The 20,469-nt window shown below is 45.7% G+C and overlaps 1 protein-coding gene across 1 annotated transcript in view; it reads left to right on the top strand.

Annotated features, from left to right (window-relative positions):
* TRPM8 (transient receptor potential cation channel subfamily M member 8) overlaps positions 1 to 19,027 on the top strand; it is a 102,773-nt gene extending 83,746 nt beyond the window's left edge. Inside the window, 4 exon segments of the mRNA XM_007943686.2 lie at positions 2,678 to 2,868; positions 15,033 to 15,132; positions 16,904 to 16,937; positions 18,977 to 19,027. Coding sequence (XP_007941877.1) covers positions 2,678 to 2,868; positions 15,033 to 15,132; positions 16,904 to 16,937; positions 18,977 to 19,027 — 376 coding nt within the window.
* The last annotated feature ends 1,442 nt before the right edge of the window (positions 19,028 to 20,469 follow it).

The raw sequence follows: 20,469 nt of genomic DNA, 5'->3' as shown, positions 1-20,469 counted from the left end.
TATTTCTTCTCTGTCACTCGGGGCTGCCACCAGTGGAAAATGGACTCGACGCCACCTCCCAACAAGAGTGTCATGCTCGTGGAGTCCCTGAGGGTGCAGACAGCTCCTGTGCTCAGCTGCTCACCATAAGGTTGGAGGTTCAAGTCCATCCAGGAGCACCTCAGAGGAAAGGCCTGGTGACCTGCTTCTGAAAATGTTAGCCATTGAGGACCCTCGTGGACCGCGGTTCTACTCTGCCACACATAGGGTCACCATGAGTCCACTCCCTGGCAACTGGTTTTAGTGTTGTAGCATGGGAGCTCTGGTAGCATAGTGGTTAAGACACTTGCCTGCTAACCAGACGGCTGGCGGTTCACACCCACCAGCCACTCCTCGGAAGGAAGGTTGGGCAATCCTACTTCCGAAGTGATACCGCCTCAGAAACCCAAGGAGGGGTTGCTATGAGTCGGGTTTGACTCGACGGTACATAACAACAACAACAACAACATGGACATGGCCTGGGCACTCAGTAATCCCCTTTCCTTTGAAGACCACGCTGTGTTCAAGAGGCACTTGCTGCCAAAGCCTGGCTGCACAGGACCTAGGACCTGGGCAGGCCTCAGAAGGCCCAGTTCATCGTTGTACGCAAGGTAAGAGGAGCCGCGTTTGTATAGGTGTTGTCAGTGTAGGTTACTGCCCTGCTGTGTGTATGACCTTCTCTTAGCTTGAGATAGTTAAGTCTTAGAAACTCTGGCCCCACACAGCAGGAATGAGATGTCACCACCAGCATCTCCTTGTTCCGCCTGGTCACCTCATTTAGATTTGGCCGTTGAAGTTCTCACCCTGAATTTGGAAAACTGAATGCTTTCCTATGGAGGACACGCTTGTCGATTTCAAATGGTTCATCACTGCTGCGTTAGCTCTGGAAGGGACCATTTAATGTTCACCCAAGTATCTTAGGTGGTTGATCTTCACAGACTTTAAAATGCTCCACAGCAGCATTTCACCAAGTAGTCCGATCACATCTTTCTGCAGTAGACAAGAATTGGCTGGCACTGAGTCAAGTCTGACTCGTGACGACCTTGTGGACAGCAGCACAAAACATGGCCTGGTCCCGTGTCTGCCTGGCCATTGCTGGGGTGTCGGAGTCCCTCGTTGTGACCGTTGGGCCAGTCGGTGCCACGCTGGCCCTCTCCTCCACCAAACATCTTGCTCTCCTCCCGCGTTTGATCCCTCCCAGGATGCAGCCAAAGCAAGCTAGTCAGATGATGTTTGCTGTGATCCATAAGATTTTCGTTGGCTAATTTTTGGAAGTAGGAGCTCTGGTGGCATAGTGCCTGAGGCATTTGACTGCTAATCAGAAGGCTGGCAGTTTAAACCCACCAGCCACTCCTCGGAAGGAAGGTTGGGCAATCTACTTCCGTAGTGATACCGCCGCGGAAACCCAAGGAGGGGTCGCTGTGAGTCAGATCTGCCTCGAGGGCAGTGTGTTTGGTTTTGGTTTGAATTTTTGGAAGTAGATAGCCAGTCCTTGCCTCCTAGTCTGTCTTAGTTTGGAAACCTTTCCACCGGGGGTGACCCTGATGATACTTGAAATACTGGGACATAGTATTATAGTCACATGTAAGCCACCACAGGGCGACTGACAGATGGGGCTGGATTTCAGATGGAGCTACCCTCAGCTCTTGCCCTCCAGTTCAGTGATATGGTGTCGTGGTGAGGTGGGTGGGTGTTGGACTGCATACTGGCATCCAAATCTTGCTTCAAGGCTTCCTAGTTTGCTACTGACATAGTGAGAGTATGTTGTAAGTCCATTCATTAGCCTAATTATTTTCACTTAACCTACACGGTAAGTGTTTTCTCAGATTGTAAATGTTATTCATAAACATCATTTTGAAGGGCTGCGTAATATCATATGTCGATCCCCCAAGCCTTGTGATGCATTTTCTCAGGACATACCTTTGGGTAGTTTCTTTTGGGAAGATGGTGGAGTGGTTGTTACCTATGGCACTGTGGTGAACACAGGGAGTCTCTGGGCGGAGCAATGCTTAAGCACTCAACTAGCCTAAAGGTTGGTGGTTCGAACCTACCCAGAGGCAGCTTGAAAGGTAGACCTGGCAATCTTCCAAAGTGCCACAGCCTTGGAAATGCTATGGAGCAGTTGTACTCTGCACACACAAGCTTGCCGGGGGTCAGAATCAACTTGAGCACAACTAACAACAACAACAGCAACAACAATGTGGACTTGAGTCATTACAGTGATGGTCGTAACTGTCACCCACCGAGTCTGTCTTAGCTGAAAGTTCCACTTGAACTTGTCCACCATGGGTGCTGTACCTTTCAGCATTGTAGCAGCATGCCAGCCACCCCAGTGTGGCAAACTGACAGAGGGGTGGTGGCCTTGAAATAGAGCTTTGTTTTGGAGCCATGACGGTGATGCCCACTGCTGTAGATACAGCAGGCTGTCGTTATTTTGGGGAATGTAGACATAATGTAAAGAGCGTATTGACCAAGCATGATTAGTGGGGTGGTGTCCAAGACTTTGTCTTCTATTGCTTCTTTCCGATTTGCTCTCTGGGAGGTCCAGCTCTCAGAGGAGGGGATTACTGTAAGGGCTCCAGTCATTGCAATAAGAGCGTCAGTAGTACCGTATCTGTCGGTTGAAAGCTTAGGCTTGGCTTTTCTCTCATCCCGGCAGCTACACGGTGGGCACCGTGCAGGAGAACAACGACCAGGTCTGGAAGTTCCAGAGGTACTTCCTGGTGCAGGAGTACTGCAGTCGCCTGAACATACCCTTCCCCTTCGTTGTCTTCGCCTACTTCTACATGGTGGTCAAGAAGTGTTTCAAGTGTTGCTGCAAGGAGAAGGGCCTGGAACCTGCGGCTTGCTGTGAGTGCCTCTCACACGTGCTTGGGGATCAAACCAAACCAAACCAAACCAAAGTGACTGAGTCGATTCTTGGGGATCAAAAGCCCACTGATTGTGACTCATAGCGACACCCCTTGGGTTTCTGAGGTGGTAAATCTTTACGGAAGTAGATTTCCCTGTCTTCCTTACACAGAGTGGCTGGTGGGTTTGAACCGCCAACCTTCTGGTTAGCAGCCAAATGCCTTAGGCACCAGAGCTCCTTGGTGATCAAAAGCAGTGGTTAATTTCTGGGAAGGAGGCCTGGCCCCTATGTCAGCAGGAAGGACGTATTCACATGTGTTTCTCTGCTCATGTCTGTGTATGGGCAGACCAGGAAGGTACTGTGGGCTCGGTTCCAGAGCACCGCAATTAAGCAAAGATGGCGCTAAAGCGAGACACACGCGTTTCTGTTTCCCCGTGCAGATGAAAGGTATGTTTACACTCCACTGTAGTCTGTTAATGTGATGAAGAAGTTTGAAATGTTGCAAGAATGACCAAAACGGGATGCAGAGACACAAAGTGAGCACATGCTGTTGGAAAAATGGTGCCGGAAAAGGCTTGCTTGACGGTTTGACACGATGTTGCGATATCTGCGAAATGCAGGAAAGCATTTTGAATGAATGCAAATGAAATGAGGGCTGCCTGTGTCTGTGTCAGGCCACCCATGAATCACTTAAAAGAGAAGGCAGTTACGAAAGGCCTGGAGATCTAGCGCCAGGGCTGTTTTGGGGAAACCTAAAAAAAATGCAAAGAGAATATTGAACAAGCAGGATTCGTGGGATGTGTCAAAGGCTATATTTTTGCCTTCAGTTGTTTCTTTCAGATTTACTCCCTGGGGGGTCTAGCTCTCACAGGAGGGGCTGGAGGAGGAGCCACAGAACTCTGTCCTCAGCAGTCAGCAGGGCAGGGCTGCGGTGCCCCAGGGCCCACAGAGATTGTTCCAGTTCCTCAAGAATCAGAAGAAAACAAAACTTATAGGTCCTTGACCCCAGCAGTGTGGATTTGGTGTTAAATCAGATAGAAGTTGTCCCCGACTCAGACAGACCTTCTAATCTGGGGGAGAAGAAAGGAAATGAACGAGCTTCATTGAGAAATGTGGGAAGCACCAGTAAGGGGCTATCAGGGCGCCATGACAAACACCCAGAGGACACTTAACCACGACCACAGAGGGTCAGGGAAGACTTCCTGGAGGAAGGGGAGTCTGGGGGCTGAGTTGGAATTAGCCAGACAAAGGGGCAGAGGCTGGGAGGGCCCCCAGTGAGGAGTGGTCAGAGAAGGACGAAACCAAGGGAGAGAAGATAGAAGGGCTCACAGAGTAGGGGTTTGCAGAGACTGATGACAGGCTCAGGCATATCACAGCATCCCACAGGCAGGTTATACCTGTACACAGCCACAGCCTCAGCCGCCCCAAGCTGCCGTGTCGCAGGTACTGTCTGAAATCCCAGAGGAAGGAGAAATGGTGGTCATGAAAGTGCAGGACATGGTGACGTAAGTCAGAACGTGTATCACAGCATCTCTGCTGATTCAATTTGTTTCCTTTAAGACGGACGTGAACAGAACAACTCCCAGTGGGGTTCTTCAGCTCACCACGTAAACTTTTTACCCATTGTTGTTGAGTCAATTCTGACTCATAGCACCCTATAGGACAGAGTAGAAGTGCCCTACGGAGGCTGGTGGGCGTGAACCACCACCCTTTGGTTAGCAGCTGAGTGCCTAACCACTGCGCTACCAGGGCTCCTCCATGTAAAATTACACCTCTCAAAATGAGCTGCTCATTCGCACTCCTTGGGGAAGAGGAGTCATTTTAGGTTTCTTTTGTGTGTGTGCATATGTGTAGGTGTGCATATGTATATGCACGTGTATGTGTGTGCATACGAGAGCTCTGGTGGCATAGTGCCTAAGGCACTTGACTGCTAATCAGAAGGCTGGCGGTTCGAACCCACCAGGCACTCCTCAGAAGGAAGGTTGGGCAATCTACTTCCGTAGTGATACTGCCTCGGAAACCCAAGGAGGGGTCGCTATGAGTCGGGGCCGACTCCACGGCAGTAAGTTTGGTTTGGTTTTGCTGTGTGCATATGTGTGTATATTTATGTGTATATTGTATGTGTATGTATGTGTTTGCGTGCATGTGTGTCTGTGCATTTGTGTGCATGTGTGCATGTGCATGCATGTGTGTGTGTGTATGTGGAGTGCATGTATATGTGCATGTGTGTATATGTGTGTTTATGTGGCTGTGTGTATGGATATTTGTGTGTGGGTGTGTACATGTGTGTATATGTGTTTGCATGTGTGGATTGTGTGTGGATGTGTATATATATGTGTGAATTGTATATATATGTGTATGTGTGTATGCATGTGTATATGCATGCTTATGTGTGGATGTGAATATATGTGTTTGCATGTGTGGATTATGTGTGGATGTATGTGTATGTAGATTGTGTGTATGTGTGGATTGTGTGTGCCTTAGGTGTGTATGTGTGTATATGTATATGTGTGTGGATTGTGTGTACATGTCTGTATGTATGTATGGATTATGTGTGGATGTGTGGACTGTGTGTAGATTATGTGTGTATATGTGTGTGGATGTGTGTATAAGTGTGTGTGTGAGAGAGGACTCTTGAGATATGTTCGCCTCTTTGGCTTGGTCCGGAGCACGCTGGGTAGCCGGGAACATCTTGACGTGGAACAATGGCGTCGAGGGCAATTTGGAAAGGGGAGGATGTACAGGAGAGTCCCTTGCAAACAGAGAAATGTGGTTAGAGTGCCCTCTTCTCCGAATGATTTTTGCCAGAATGAGTTCATTTTTTTTCCATGCTCGTGCCTTGCCTGTGCTATTCAATTGGTCGGAATGCTCACAGGAGACACACCTGGCTCCCAGCTGCTGCTGGGTATATGTTACACTCCAGTTTTTCTCCATGGTGCTTGATAAACAGTCATTGGCCACCATCATAGGATTCGTGTTCCATGTTGGATTTATCATTCCTGCCCCTATAGGGAAAACCCAAATATTTTGATGACTCAGACAGTGAAAACAAATTTTACTAATCTAGACATGATAATTGGTGGCACTTCAGGAAAATTCAGCTTGCCAAGAACCATCAAGTTTTTGTGGGATTCTTGTAGCTACTTAGAAATGGAGGCAAGATACACACGACATGACCTTAAACAGTGGTCACAGCATCCTTTTGTGTGATCCCTCCCTGGAGCTGTGATCCCCAAAGGCTGGCTTTCAGGATGCAAATTTATCAACTACCCCCAACTCCTGACATAATTTAAAGAATTATCATCAACTCTCTCAACAACATTATTTTCAGACATTAAATGTCATTTTGGGGTGTCATCAGCTATTATACAGACATGATTGCCTTTCTTAATGAAGAGAAGTGTTTTGACAATTTGGATAAATTGCTGTCTTTACTCCCCATCATGTTGCCTTGGAAGACAAAGTGAGTCATTCCTAACCAAAAGAATGATAAGTCTTTCATTCAGGGGATAGGAATTACAAGTTCAGATCTGGAGTTCAATTGTACTCAGAGACCACGCCCAAAGACGCCTCAGGACTTTGGTCCTGACTTGAAACCATCATGGAAGAGTGTTTAAAGGGTTTGAGAGAAGACTTAGAGGACCAATGTGGACTTTAGAAGACATAAAGATTACACACTTCATACATATATGTAATTTTCTTTGGATAGTGCTAGAGAAAAAAACAGTGAATACAAGCTGCAGGGAGGAAGACTGGCTGATAAGGAAAAAAACAATGTCTAACAATTAGCACTATCTGTAAATGAATTCAACTTGCCTGCCAGGTAGGGAATTCCCCATCACCTGTGGGGTCCAGATCTGCGAAGTGTGGGTGGAGGGATTGCTGTGTTGAATGAAGATCTACTCTCAGAAGACACATTGTGCTCAGTCCAAGGTCGGTGGGCCAGGAAACCCAGTGTATAAGTAAAGGCAAATTGGCCTTCTAAATTCGGGGTGGGGTTGAGAAAGCAGACAGAATGCATCGAATCCCCCAAGGTTGATTTGATGGTTAAGCTTGGCATTCGTAACTCATTGCCACTGAGTTGATCCCAACTCCCGATGAGCCCGTGTGACAGAGTAGGACTGCTCCATAGGGTTTGCTTGGCTGTGATCTTTACGGGAACAGACTGGCAGGCCTTTCTTCTTACATGGCACTGCTGGTGAGTTTGAATTGCCAACCTTTCCGTCAGTAGTTAAGGGCAAACCATTTGAGCCATCCGAGGATAACACATCTCCAATTTGGTCAGCAGCAAATGGAAAGTAACTTCAGCTTGAGGAAGCAAAGAGATAGATAGCAAAAGTCATGTGCCAACATTACAAGTGATGCAGCTCTGAATCCATCTCCCAGGGGGCCTCTGGGAGAGTGGGTGCTCTTGCAATGATTGGAGAGAGAGATGGGGGAGTCAGGGCATTCTCCTTTCAAACAGTTCTTATTCTCAGGAAGGAACAAAGAGATCGTGGAAGGACAGGCGCCTTCTCCCATCCAGTGATGGTGCAGTGATGATAAGACTGAACGAACGAGAGTCCAATTTTCTCACTAGAGACTTCCCGAGGTGGCTGGTCCAGAAACCACAGCACCCCCTTGTGGTTTCTAGTGCTGCTAGCTGGCACTGTGCCTTGTTTCGGCCTCCAAAGGATGGGGAAGTCATGGAGTTTAATTTTAAAATTGCTCTTCTTGGTGGAAGAACACAAGATTTTGCCAATAACTTTCAGAAAAGATAGAGCCCAAACTTTCATGTTTGGTACTTTTGTTTTGTGACATCTTTAAGAGTAATAAAAATGCTGTTACCTTGTAGGGATTGCAACAAATGCCACAAAACAAAATGTGTATGTATCGTATGGAAAAGGAATTTGCTCTGTAAACTTTCCCCAAAATCACAATAAAATCATAATAATATAATAAAATGTGCACTACTTGATACTTGAATTTTTTTTTTTTTAATTTTTATTGTGATTCAGGTGAGGGTTTACAGAGCAAATTCATTTTCCATACAGAAGTTCATACACATCTTGTTTCAAGACAATGATTGAAATTCCCTCCGATAAAATTTTTTTCCATAAAATTATTTTTTGTAGTGTTGGGTGCTGCTGAGTCAATTCCAAGTCAGGGCCACCCCATGTGACAGAGTTGCACAGTCCCATGGAGTTTCCTGGGCTGTTTATGGGAGCAGGTCACCAGGGCTTTGTCCCACAGGGCCACTGGGTGGGTTTGAACTGCCAACCTTTAGGGTAGCTGTTGCACCACCATGTTCATTTAGAACATTTGAAAATTACAAAACACCAATAAGAAGGAGTAAGAGCGCCTGCAACCCACCACCTAGACTTCAATATTGTCACCCTGTTTGTTTTATAAAACTGCCTTCTAGTGGACTCCAACTTATAGTGACCTCTCCTTGGGTTTCCGGCAGTATCACTATGGAAGCAGATTGCTTAGTCTTCCTTCTGAGGAATGGCTGGTGGATTTGAACTGCCAGCCTTCAGGTTTTTATATTTGTATTATGTACATTTCTATTATTCTTGTAGGAGCTCTGGTAGCATAGTGCCTAAGGCACTTGACTGCTAACCAGAAGGCTGGCGGTTCAAATCCATCAGCCACTCCTTGGAAGGAAGATTGGGCAATCTACTTCCATCGTGATACTGCCTCAACAACCCAAGGAGGGGTTGCTGTGAGTTGGATCCAACTTGATGGTGGTGAGTTTTTTTTTGTTTTTTTTTTATTGTGTAGATGTATAATAATTGGATCACTCTTTGTATGTTGTGGTTGTTAGGTGCTGTGGAGTCAGCACCAACTCACAGTGACCCTGTGTACAAGAGAATGGAACATTGCCCAGTTCTGCACCAGCCTCACAATCCTTCTTATGCCTGAGCCCATCGTTGCAGTCACTGTGTCAATCCATCTCGTTGATGGCTTCCCCCCTTTTTACTGACCCTCTGCTTTGCTGTCGTTGTTGTGTGCCATTGAGTTGGACCCCTCCTTGGGTTTCCGAGGCAGTATCACTACAGAAGGAGATTGCCCACCTTCCTTCCGAGGAGTGCCTGGTGGGTTTGAACCTCCAGCCTTCTGGTTAGCGGTCAAGTGCCTTAGGCACTGCGCTACCAGAGCTCCTACCCTCTACTTTAGCAAGCATGATATCCTTCTCCGGGGAGTGGTCGCTTCTGCCAACATGACAAAGTAGGTGAGACGAAGTCAGGCCATTCTCGCTTCCAAGGAGCATTCTGGCTGTACTTTTTCCGGGACAGATTTGTTCGTTCTTCTGGCAGTCCACAGTATTTTCAGGATTCTTCTCCAACACCACAACTCAAAAGCATCAACTCTTCTTCGGTCTTCGTTATCTGTTGTCCAGCTTTCATATGCATATGAGGTGATTGAAAATGCTGTGGGCTGGGTCAGCACTCCTTAGTCTTCAAGTAACGTCTTTGCTCTTTCCCACTTTAAAGAGGTCTTTGGCAGCAGATTTGCCCAGGGCCATACTCTGTGCACACACATTTGTAGTCTATTTTGTTCATTGAACTAATAATAGATTGTGAACATTTTCCATATCCACAAATACGAATCTAAATCGCAATTTTAGATGTGGAATATTCCAGCATGTGGATGTACCATAATTAATTTAACCAATGCCTTGTGCTTAGACGTGCAGGCGGTTTTGACTCTTCTGTTCACATTTAACACTGATAAAGAGTTTTATGCTTTCATTTTTGAGCACATCAGTAATTATCTTCCTTTGAGAAGAGAAATTTCCACAAAAGGGTATGTACACTTTCTAGGTCCATAGACTGCCTGCTGCCCACTCCACCATCCCTACCATTCCTCCTCCCTCAGCCTCTTACTCTCCCACTAAGGTTGTAAACATTTAGAGATTTCCCCCAGTATTTGAGAGGCATCTTTCTCCATGTTCTTCCCAACATGGAATGTGTCAGACCTTGATAATTTTCAGCTCACCATCCATAACATGGATTGACACAGCTGCAAACATGGGCTCAAACTTAACCAGTGATCCTGAAGATGGTGGAAGACGAGGCAGTCTTCCGTTCAGTTTTCCATAAGGTCCGTGAGTCCCAGCTGACTTGATGACTCCTAACAACAGTGGTTTTCATTTGGTTTGTTGTGTGGTCATTTCAACCAGCGTTCCTTCAACTAGAGAGACGGGCATGTTCCCCTCCATCGTTTGTCACTATTGTTCCTTGACTGTTTCTGTTCAGGAATGTCTACCCTTTCTGTGTTGATCTTTTCTTCTTCTTTTTTAAACATTTTATCGACTTTTTGGTGAAAGTTTACACAGCAAGGTAAGTTCCCATTTGACAATTTCTGCACAAACTGTTGAGTGACATCAGTTACATTTATCCCAATGTGTCAACATTCTCTTCACCTGTGTTTTGTTTGTTCCATTTCCAGTCCTCTGGCTTCCTTGTCACCTTACTTCTCGTCTTTGTTTTGGAGTAGTTGTTGACCTTTTGTTTTCATACAGATGGCTTTTATTGGGCACCAATCTTATGGGTAGTATCCTTTATGCTGTTTCCTAAAAGGAGATTTCAGGGTGACAGTCTCAGGGAGTCAGGGAGTCTCTCTTCTCTACTGTTCCAGTTTGTCTGGCTTTTTTTTTTTTTCTTTAGAATTTGAGTTTTCTCTACATTTTTACCCCATTCTATCTGGGACCATCTATTGTGACCTTGGTCAGAATGGTCAGTGGTGGTAACTGGATACCATCTAGTTCTTCTGGTCTTCTGGTCTCAGGGTAGATGGGGGTGTAGACTGGTTTCTTACTGTTTTGATCCTGGTGAGCAGAGACCAGTAGTTGTATCTTAGACAGCCACTTGCAAGCTTTTAAAACCTCACATGCTACTCTCTTCACTAGAATCCAGATGAAGATTTTGTGAACTACGTTATCCCAGTTGACTGAGTTATTCCATGAGGCTATGGTTCTGAGCCTTCACACCCAGAGAACCGATCTTGGGTGTTGTTTAGTTATGTCCGAGGAATGTCTTTGTGTGTTCGGTGAATGTAGGTGCCTGCACTCACACGTCTGTTCTTGCTCGTACCTGCAGCTGCTTCTTCATCACTCTTCTGTCAGTTTGTCATTCCGTCATGGCTTGTGTATTGAAGCAATAGGAGGCTGTTTTGATTACACTGGCTGTTCAGTATATAGTGATATCTGGGATTGTGAGGCCTTCTGCTTTGTTCTTTGGCTACTAGGGATTTCTTTCTTTTTCATACAAAGGTGGTCATTAGTTTTTCCATTTCAGTAAGAAATGCTGTTGGATTTTGTCACAATTACATTGCATCTGTAGATTGCTTTAGGTAGAATTAACATTTTTACTATATTACATCATCCAATCCATAGGCACAGGATATCCTCCCATTTTTCTAGGTCTCTTTTAGTGTCTTGTAGTAGTGTTTTAAGATTTTCATTGTATAAGTCTTTTATGTCCCTGGTTAGGTTAATTCCTAGGTATTTTATCACTTTGGGGGCTGTTGTAAGTGCTATTGTTTTTTTGCTTTCTTTTTTGAAGAAGTCTTCTTAGTGTAGAGAATCTCAACTGATTTTTGTTCATCCCAGCAGTTTTGTGGAATCTTTAGGGTCTTCTATGTATAGGATCATGTCATCTGCAAGTAGAGATCATTTTCCTTCTTCCTTTCCTATTTGGGTACCTTTTATTTCTCTCTTCTGCCTTATTGCTCTGGCTAGGACTTCCAGTATGATGGTGAGTAAGAGGGGTGATGATGGGCAATCCCACTGTCAAAGGCCAGGCTCTTGGCCTTTCTCTGTTGAGTGTAATGTTCAGTTTGTTTTGTGTATATGCTCCAGATTATGTTGTGAAATTTCCCTTCTATTCCTATTTTGCTGAGAGTTTTTATCAGGAAAGAGTGTTGAATTTTATCCAGTGCCTTTCTGCATCAATTGGTATGATCATATGGTTCTTTTCTTTTGTTTTGTTTATAAATAAAGAAATAAAATGATTGATTTTCCAATATTGAACCACCCTTGTAGTCCTGGTATGAGTCCCACGGGATTAAGGTGTATGATTTTTTTTTTTTTTTGATATGTTGATTAAGTCTATGGCTAGCATTTTGTTGAAAACTTTTGCAAGTATGTTCATACAGGATATAGGTCTGTAATCTTTTTTGTGCTGTCTTTGCCTGTTAGGTATCAGGCTTATGCTAGCTTCATAAAGAAGGTTTAGTGGTGTTCCTTTTCTGTTTTTGAAGAGATTGAGTCGGATTGATGCCAACTCTTCTCTGATTGTTTGGTAAATTCTCCAGTGTAGCCATCTGGTCCTGGGCTTCTGTTGTTGTGGGCAGTTTTTGATGATATCTTCAATCTCTTCTTTTGTAATGGGTCTGTTTAAATTTTCTGCCTCTGTTTGTGTTAGTTTGGGTAGGTGGTGCTTTTTTAGGAATTGGTCCATTTCATCTAGATTTTCAAATTTGTTGGAGTATAATTTTTCATAGTAGTTCTTAGAATCTTCTTTGTCTCTGTTGGACCAATTACAGCATCACCAATTTCATTGCTTAATTTAGTTGTTTGCCTCTTCTGCTTTTGTCTTTTGTCAGTCTAGCCAGTGCTTTGTCTATCTTATTGGTCCTTTGCAAGCACCAACTTCTCATTCAGCTGACTCTTTCTGTTGTTCTCTGTTTTCTGTTTCGTCTATTTCTGCTCTGATCTTTATTTTTTCCCTTTTTCTGGTAGCTTTTGGCTTCCTCTGTTCTTCCTTTTCTACTTGTTCAAGTTGTTGGTTTAAGTTAATTATTTTGAATTTCCTTTTTACTTTTTATTGTGTTTCGGGTACAATTTTATAAAGCAGATTCGTTTTACACTCAATGGATCATATACATTTGGTTTCACAACACCAGTTACAGTCCCCATAATATAACAGCTCTCCTCTCCCCTCTTCCCAGTGGTTACCCCTTCCCTGTGTCCTTCTTGCCTATGCATTCCTGCCTGCCTTGCCTTCTCCTGTACAAATGCTGCCCTTCTGATCTCCCATGGTTGGTTGTTGTAAGGAGTGCATCTCCCTGGTGCAGGTGTTCAGGTAGTCATCACTGTTGTTGTTAGGTGCCATTGAAGTCAGCTTCTGCTCACAGTGAGCCTTAGTTCAACAGAATGAAACACTGCCTGTCCTGCAGCATCCTCACGGTCCTTGCTGTGTTGGAGCCCATCGCTGCAGCCACTGTGTCATCCATCTCATTGAGGGTCTTCCCCTTTCTCACTGACTCTCCACACGACAGCCTTCTCAGGTCCCTTCTGCCAACATAACAAAGCATGACGAAGTCTGGCTATTCTTGCTTTTAAGGAGCCTTCTGGCTGCACTTCTTCCAGGACAGATTTGTTCACTCTTCTGGCAGTCCATGGTATTTTCTGTATTCTTTGCCAACACCACAGTTCAAAGGCATCAACTCTTCTTCGGCCTTCTTTTTTCCAGCTTTCACATGCACGTGAGGCTATTGAAAATACAATGGCTTGGGTTAGGCACATCTTAGTCTTCAAAGTGACATCTTTGCTTCTTAATACTTTTTAAACCCAGGTGCTTACATATCGGCTCTGTTTTTGGGCATCAATTAATTCTTTCTAAACCCAGGAAGATCTTCGTACACTCTCACATGTAGACAAATTTAAACAGTAATTTAAAAGTAAAAACTAGATAAAAGTATTCAGTGTGAACACCTGTGCAGACATATGTGCTTTCCTGTCCTAGGGTTCATGGAGAAGTCTGCTGGGCTTAATGTTAAACATTGACCAAACGCTGGTCTGTGTTTCCATTTGCCTGGCAATCTGAAAGGCTCAGACACTGTGAGAAATTTAACTAAGAGTCTTGCTGGCACTTGTTCTAGCATCCCAGGTTGCTGTGCGCTATTGAGTCAGTTCCAACTCACAGCCCCCCTGTAGGACAGAGTAGACGTGCACCATAGTGTGTCTTAGACTGTAATCTTCATGCTAGAAGGTCACTGAATCTTTTCTCCTATGGAGTCGCTGCTGTGTTCAAACCTCTGACATTTTGGTTGGCAGCTGAGCTCTTAACCATCACGCCACCAGGGCTCCTTTTCCAGGTTTAGAGGAAGGGAAAAATCTGTGAGCAGTGACGCTGAACTGGTTTCAGAGGAGCTTCCAGATTAAGACAGACTAGGAGGAAAGGTGTGGTGATCTGTTTCTGGAAAGCAGTGAGAACCCTGTGGGTCACAGTGGTCCCATCTGCAGCCGATCATGGGGATGGTGTAGCACTGGACGGCATTTCGTTCTGCTATACATGGCCTTGCTGTGAGGAAGAGGGGCAGCCAAGGAGAAGGATTCTCAGGGTGTCCACACCTAGACGGAGTGTTCGGAGGGCAGACCGTGGCCAGGTCTCATTTTCCTCTCCTCTGAGTTCCAACCCCAAGGCTCGGTTGAGAATCGGCCCCATCGGTAATTACCTGACTGAATGAATGATCGCTCATTTCTGGGCTATGCTTAGCTGCCGTTCCACTGGCCCCCAGCTCATGGTGACTCTGTGTGTCACAGAGTAGGACAGCTCCCTAGGGTTTCCTTGGCTGTCATCTTCGTGGGAGGAGTTTGCCAGGCCTTTCTTTGAACTGCCAACCTTCAGCTTGCACCACCATCCAAATGGTCAAGAAGCACGTTCCAAACAGGAGAACTGAACTCCATGAGTGGGATGATGTTCTGGGTCACAGGATGCACAGAAAGGGTTTGGACTGGCCTCTCTGTAGAATGGGAACTCTGGGGGCACAGTGCCTAAGGCATTTGACTGCTAACCAGAAGGCTGGTGGTTCAAACCCACCAGCCACTCCTCAGAAGGAAGGTTGGGCAATCTACTTCCGTAGAGATGCCGCCTCAGAAACTTAAGGAGGGGTCACTATGAGTTGAATCTGACTCGACAGCAGTGTGTTCTCTTTAGAATGATGGCTCCCTTTCCAGCTCATGCAGGCAGCTCCCATTCCTTCTTGCTGCCAACAATTTCCCTGACATTGTGTCACTGCTGTGGTCCCTTGGAAGCAACCTTACTCAGATCAGCCTGTGTGGCACATACCATGCTCTTCTCATACCCAACCACCTCAACATGGCTACCAGGGCTTGGTTTAGGAAGCAAGGAGCAGGGACACTGAGTGTTTCTTCTTTGTCTCTTTATTCAAGGTGTCACAAATGAAGACAACAAGACCCTGGCATGGGAGGGTGTCATGAAGGAAAATTATCTCGTTAAGATTCACACGAAGGCCAACGACACCTCTGAGGAGTAAGTCAGTCTTTCCTGACCTGTTACATGGTTGCTGGGAGCATGTTATCTAGAGCTGCTGTAACGGAAATGCCACAAGGGGGTGGTTTTAACCCACAAATTTATTTTCTCAGTTTAGGAGGCTAAAAGTGCAAATTCAGGGCACTGGCTCTAGGGGAAGCCTTTCTCTGTCAGCTCTCCGGGAGAGTCCTTGTTCCTCACTTCCTGTGTGATCTTCTTGTGTGACATCCATCTTCCCCCATCTCTGGCCCTACTCCTGCCTGTCATCAACATAACAAAGATGACCCACTCCCAAATGGGATTACAACCACAGGTGTAGGTGTTAGGATTTGCAACACCTATTCTGGGGGGAGAGGGGACACAATCCACTCCATAATACATGGTAAACAGAACTTCCTACAGAGAAACAATAGAACCGAAAAGATGTTACTGGTTGAAGATGAAAACCACTGAACTAAGTGCCGTTCTTCTCTGAAGGGGCATAAACACCCTCCCCTCACCATCTTGATTGTTCTCCAAGGTCCTGGGGAAGAGCAAGGAGTTGAAGCCTGCGATGCAGGGGCCGGGGAAGCAGGTCACTAGAGCTTGGTCTCTTGACCATCATGAGGAGATGGATTCTGGGAGGACCCACAGACCGTGGGTCTTTAAAGTGATCTTGCAGGTGCTGCACACGGAGCTCTGTGATGAAGACTTGGAGAGACAGAAGAGGGAAAACCATTGGGTTGCAGATGTTTCCAAGAGGTCTTGAACTACACTGATGAATCGAGTGAAGTTGTGATAAGCACTTCGTAGAAATGAATGAGTGCCAGCTAAGTCTGTAGACGGGCCACAGTAGTGTGTGTTACACAGCGTCTGTAGGAGCATGCTGTTCTTACTGTGAGGACTGTTGTTGTGTGTTATAGAGTCAATTCCAACCCATGACGACCCCATGTGACAGAGTAGACCTGCTCCATTGGGTTTCCCAAGCTGTCACCTTTAAGGAGCAGGTCTCCAGGTCTTTCTCCTGTGGGGTTGCTCAATGTGTTTGAACCACCAACCTTTCAGTTAGCAGCCAAGAGCTTTTAGCTGTTGGGTCACCAGAACTCCTGTTGTGGAGATTAACATGCTAATTGCCATGCATCACTCTACTGAGAGACCAAAACTCACCTCAAAATTCACCTAACAAACAAGTGAAGGTAAACACAATTAATCTCTTTGTTGTCCCTGGATCGCACAAATGGTTAAGTGCTCAACTACTAAGCAAAAGGTTGGTGGTTTGAACTCACCCAGGGGCCTCAGAAGACACACCTGAAGATCTTCTTCTGAAAGGTCACAGCCTTGAAAACCCCACAGGGCAACTCTGTGCTGCAGACACAGGGCGCCATGCGTGGGAACCAACTCCATGGCAACCGCCACCGCCACCAATCCCTTCGTTAGGTTTTGAAGGATGGAGCATTCTTGGAGCATTTGTTCCCACTGAATGACAGAGCAGATGCCCTAGCTCCCCTCTGACCTCTCTGGGAGACCTTGGTTTGGGGAGGGTGGGATGGTCTTGCCGGTGACCTTTCACCAGCCCATCAGCCGAGGCAGTGTTTCTCTGTGGCACCTCTAACTGGGGTGAGGGAGGAATTCGGCTTTGGGTGCTAGGAGGAAATCAGAAAGGTGAAGGCAGGTGAGCCTGGATTTAGCTGAAACTGGAAATGACCTGTGTTCTCCTTCTGGACTCTGTGGAATGGAGCCCGGGAGCCTCCGGTTCTCTCTGGCTCACTCTCTTTTTAACATTTCTTTGCAGAATGAGGCATCGATTTCGACAGCTGGACACCAAGGTATGGTTCTGTCTGTTGTTTGGGAAATACTTTTCTCTGATGATAGACAAGTTAACTATTTTTAAACAGTTACAGATGTCAGTTCCGTATTGGGTTGTCTTCATGACTGTGTCAGGGGCTGGGTGCTGGAATGGGGTCCCTTCTCAGGCTCCCAGCCCACATGGCAATCGTGTTGAAGTCCCACTTCCACGATTGAAGATCTGCTTGTCCCTGTCTAACCCGGGGCCTTCCCCCTCTTCCGCTTGGCTGTGGGCACGTGTTCCTGTTGCTGTTGGGTGCCAGCAAGTGGATTCGGAATCATAGTGACAGACGAGAACTGCCCGTAGGGTTTTCTTGGTTGTGATATTTATGGCAGCAGACAATAGGTCTTTGTTTTGCAGAAACACTGTTGGAAGAAGGAGTTTGAACCACCAGCCTTTTGGTTAGCAGCTGAGCACTTAACTGTTGTGCCCCCAAAGCTCTCTAGAGGCGGGTATAAACCCTTGCAATTCCAAGGAACACTAGAAATGCTCCAACAGCTGTTTGGAGCCTGTGAGCCTCTAGGCTGTCCCATGGTGCTTCTCTAATTTGTTATATCTACTTGAAGCGTTTGGCTACTAACGAACAGGTGGGTGGTTCAAACCCCATTCGCTCTGTGGGAGAAAGATGAGGCTGTCTGCTTCTGCTCAGATGACAGCCTTGGAAACCCTATGGGGCAGTTCTACTCTGTCCTCTAGCTTGGGTTGCAATGAGTCGGAATTGACTCAATGGCAGTGGGCTTGGCTTTTTGGTTTTTAGCTTGAAGAGAGCGGTTAGTGCTTGACTACACGTGTATGTACACACTGGGTGTGGAGAGGGAGTGCCCCTTGTACCCTGCCCTCAGCTGGGAGCCAGGACTTATGGTTACTTCAGCAGAAATGACCCTCACCCGTAAACACCAGATCCCTGTCAGACTCCAAAGAGGAGATGACATTCGATATCTAATGACAGAATCCTGACGATGGTATCCTGAAATGATGACCCTTGTTACTAACACTTGATTTATTGGTATTAGGTCATAATTTTTTTATTAGTGTTATAGTTTTATCAAAGAAAAATTTTATTAGCATCTTATCATTTTGTTGGTATGAGCTACCTATACTGTTATTGTTTCTACTGTTGTTTTTCTTTGTGTCGTTGTTGTGTTGTTATGTGTTGTCGAGTCAGACCTGACTCATAGCGACCCCTCCTTGGGTTTCTGAGGCAGTATCACTACGGAAGTAGATTGCCCTATCTTCCTTCCGAGGAGTGGCTGGTGGATTTGAACCCCCAGCCTTCTGGTTAGCAGTCAAGTGCCTTGGGCACTATGCTACCAGAGCTCCTCTTTGTGTCATTACCATCTGTTATTTCTGTGGAGGAGCCCCTAGTGATTTGCATTTGGGTACAGGAGCCCTGTTGGCACAGTGGTTAGGTGCTTGGCTGGCAACCAAAAGGTTGGTGGTTCGAACTCATCTGCCGGAGGAAAATGTGGCAGTCTGCTCCTGTAAAGATTTACAGCCTTGGAAACCCAGGCAGTTCTACTCTGTCCTATAGAGTCACTAGAAGTCAAAATAGACTCAACAACACCCAACAACAAGAAAGCAAGTACTAATTGGTGCTAATGAGCGGCTGCTAGCGGTATGATTTCAGCAACTGAGCCATGAACAGAGTCTGCAAACACCCCGTTGCTCCTACCCTGCCCTTTCCAACGTGCACCAGGTTGTTGTTGTTAGGTGCCGTCGAGTCAGCTCCGACTCAGTGACCCTGTGTATAACAGAATGAAACACTGCCTGGTCCTGTGCCAGCCTCACAATCCTTGCTATACCTGAGCCCATCGTTGGGTTGACTGTGTCAGTCCATCTCGTTGAGGGCCATCCCCTTTTTAGTTGACCCTCCACTTTACCAAGCATGATACCCTTCTTCAGGGACTTGGTATTTTATGCACAGGTCTGTTTCATGGAAAAGCCATATCACAGTTTTTTTTTAAATTGAAAACTGGGAAATTTTGTCTTCAGACCACTTCTGTTTATCTCCTCTCCAAGCTTAATGATCTCAAGAGTCTTCTGAAAGAGATTGCCAATAGGATCAAATGAAACCAGTTGGATTCCAGTGGAGAAACATCTGATTATAGTAAGGTGAGTCATTCCAATGGCTTCTTTTTTTTCCTTTTGCTCTGAAAATGTACATATTTTAAGACGAACTTAAAACCATGATGTTTTTCTTAGTTGTCTTCTTTTCATACAGTATCAAATTTGAAAATAATCCATTTTAAAAAGTTCAGGTACCTTAGGAGGATAGAAAGGAACAAGAGAAAGGCCCCCACTTCTCTTCTCCACCAATTTCACCCCCACACCTGAGGTTAGTTAGTACCGGTGGGATGGGGTACAAGTGTCCTTTTGAATCTTTTTAAACCACTGGAGACCTACTCAGCTACTGTGACTTTAATCCCAAGGCCACACTGTCCTAATACTTGCTTTCTTCTTTCTCACGTAGCTTTTTATCACGAGTATCTTTCCAGCTCAGGGCCCCCAAATCTACCCGTTCTCATGATGCAGGTTCTGTGTTTGTTGCCGTGAGATACACAAATGGATGTTTTTACTGACAAAAATATTTCAGTGATGCTTAAGCTTTTAGCAGTAGCTCATTTGCAGAATAAAAATGTAACTCAATTAGCTGGAAAAATGTAATCCAAGGCTTTGTTCCATGATCACATAATTTGGCGCAGTGCCTAAGACACTAACCAGAAGTTTGACTGCTAACCAGAAGGCTGGCAGTTCAAACCCACTAGCCACTCCTCGGAAGGAAGACTGGGCAATCTACTTCTGTAGAGATACCACCTCAGAAACCCAAGGAGAGGTCACTTTGAGTGAGGTGGTTTTTTTTTGTGTGTGTGTGTGTGTGTATTTGGACCCATAGCCTGTGTCCAACCAGTGTATCTTGAGACCAGCCTTCTTCTGAGGATGGAACTGGGAAATCTCTTTTCAACGGTTTTCTTCCTTTGCTTCCATAGGTACAGTTCAGAGCCATCTAAGCTGAGAAAATTCCAAGACTGCTGATGAACCACTTTGGTGCTGACTGCTAAGGGAGAAATTTTTAGGCCCCTGGCTGCACAACGGATGGTTTTTAGTAACCTGCCTGTGTTGAAGGCTGAGAATAAAATGTGTGATTGATTTCACACAAGAAGATGGCTGTCAAGGAAGAGCGTTTCCTGTCACGTGTTTCTGCTGAAAGCTGCCTGTTACTTTCTGTGTCTTGGTGCCTCCTACTGGCTGCCAATACCTTTCAATTATGTTCCTGTATCCTTCTTTGTCCTCCAGTTCTCTTTCAACCCATGTTCACCACAGGAGAACGTCTCTCCTAGGAAGACCAGCCCATTGAAGCTTTCCCTCTTGTGTTGTTTTGTTGATGTCCAGTGGATTGTCCACTATTCTCTTTTCTGCATTAGGTGGATAATAAGTTGCCTATTGTTAAACGTCTGCCAGATCAGGCCACAGTCTATAAAGGGCCCTGTTCCTTTCAGAAGAAGCTATTTTAA

The sequence above is a fragment of the Orycteropus afer genome, unplaced genomic scaffold (assembly GCF_000298275.1).
Source record: "Orycteropus afer afer isolate SDZICR_OR568_19922 unplaced genomic scaffold, OryAfe1.0 scaffold00006, whole genome shotgun sequence".
Taxonomy (NCBI): domain Eukaryota; kingdom Metazoa; phylum Chordata; class Mammalia; order Tubulidentata; family Orycteropodidae; genus Orycteropus; species Orycteropus afer.
Note: the sequence above shows the minus strand (reverse complement) of the source record. Positions and strands in the feature narration are given on the sequence as shown.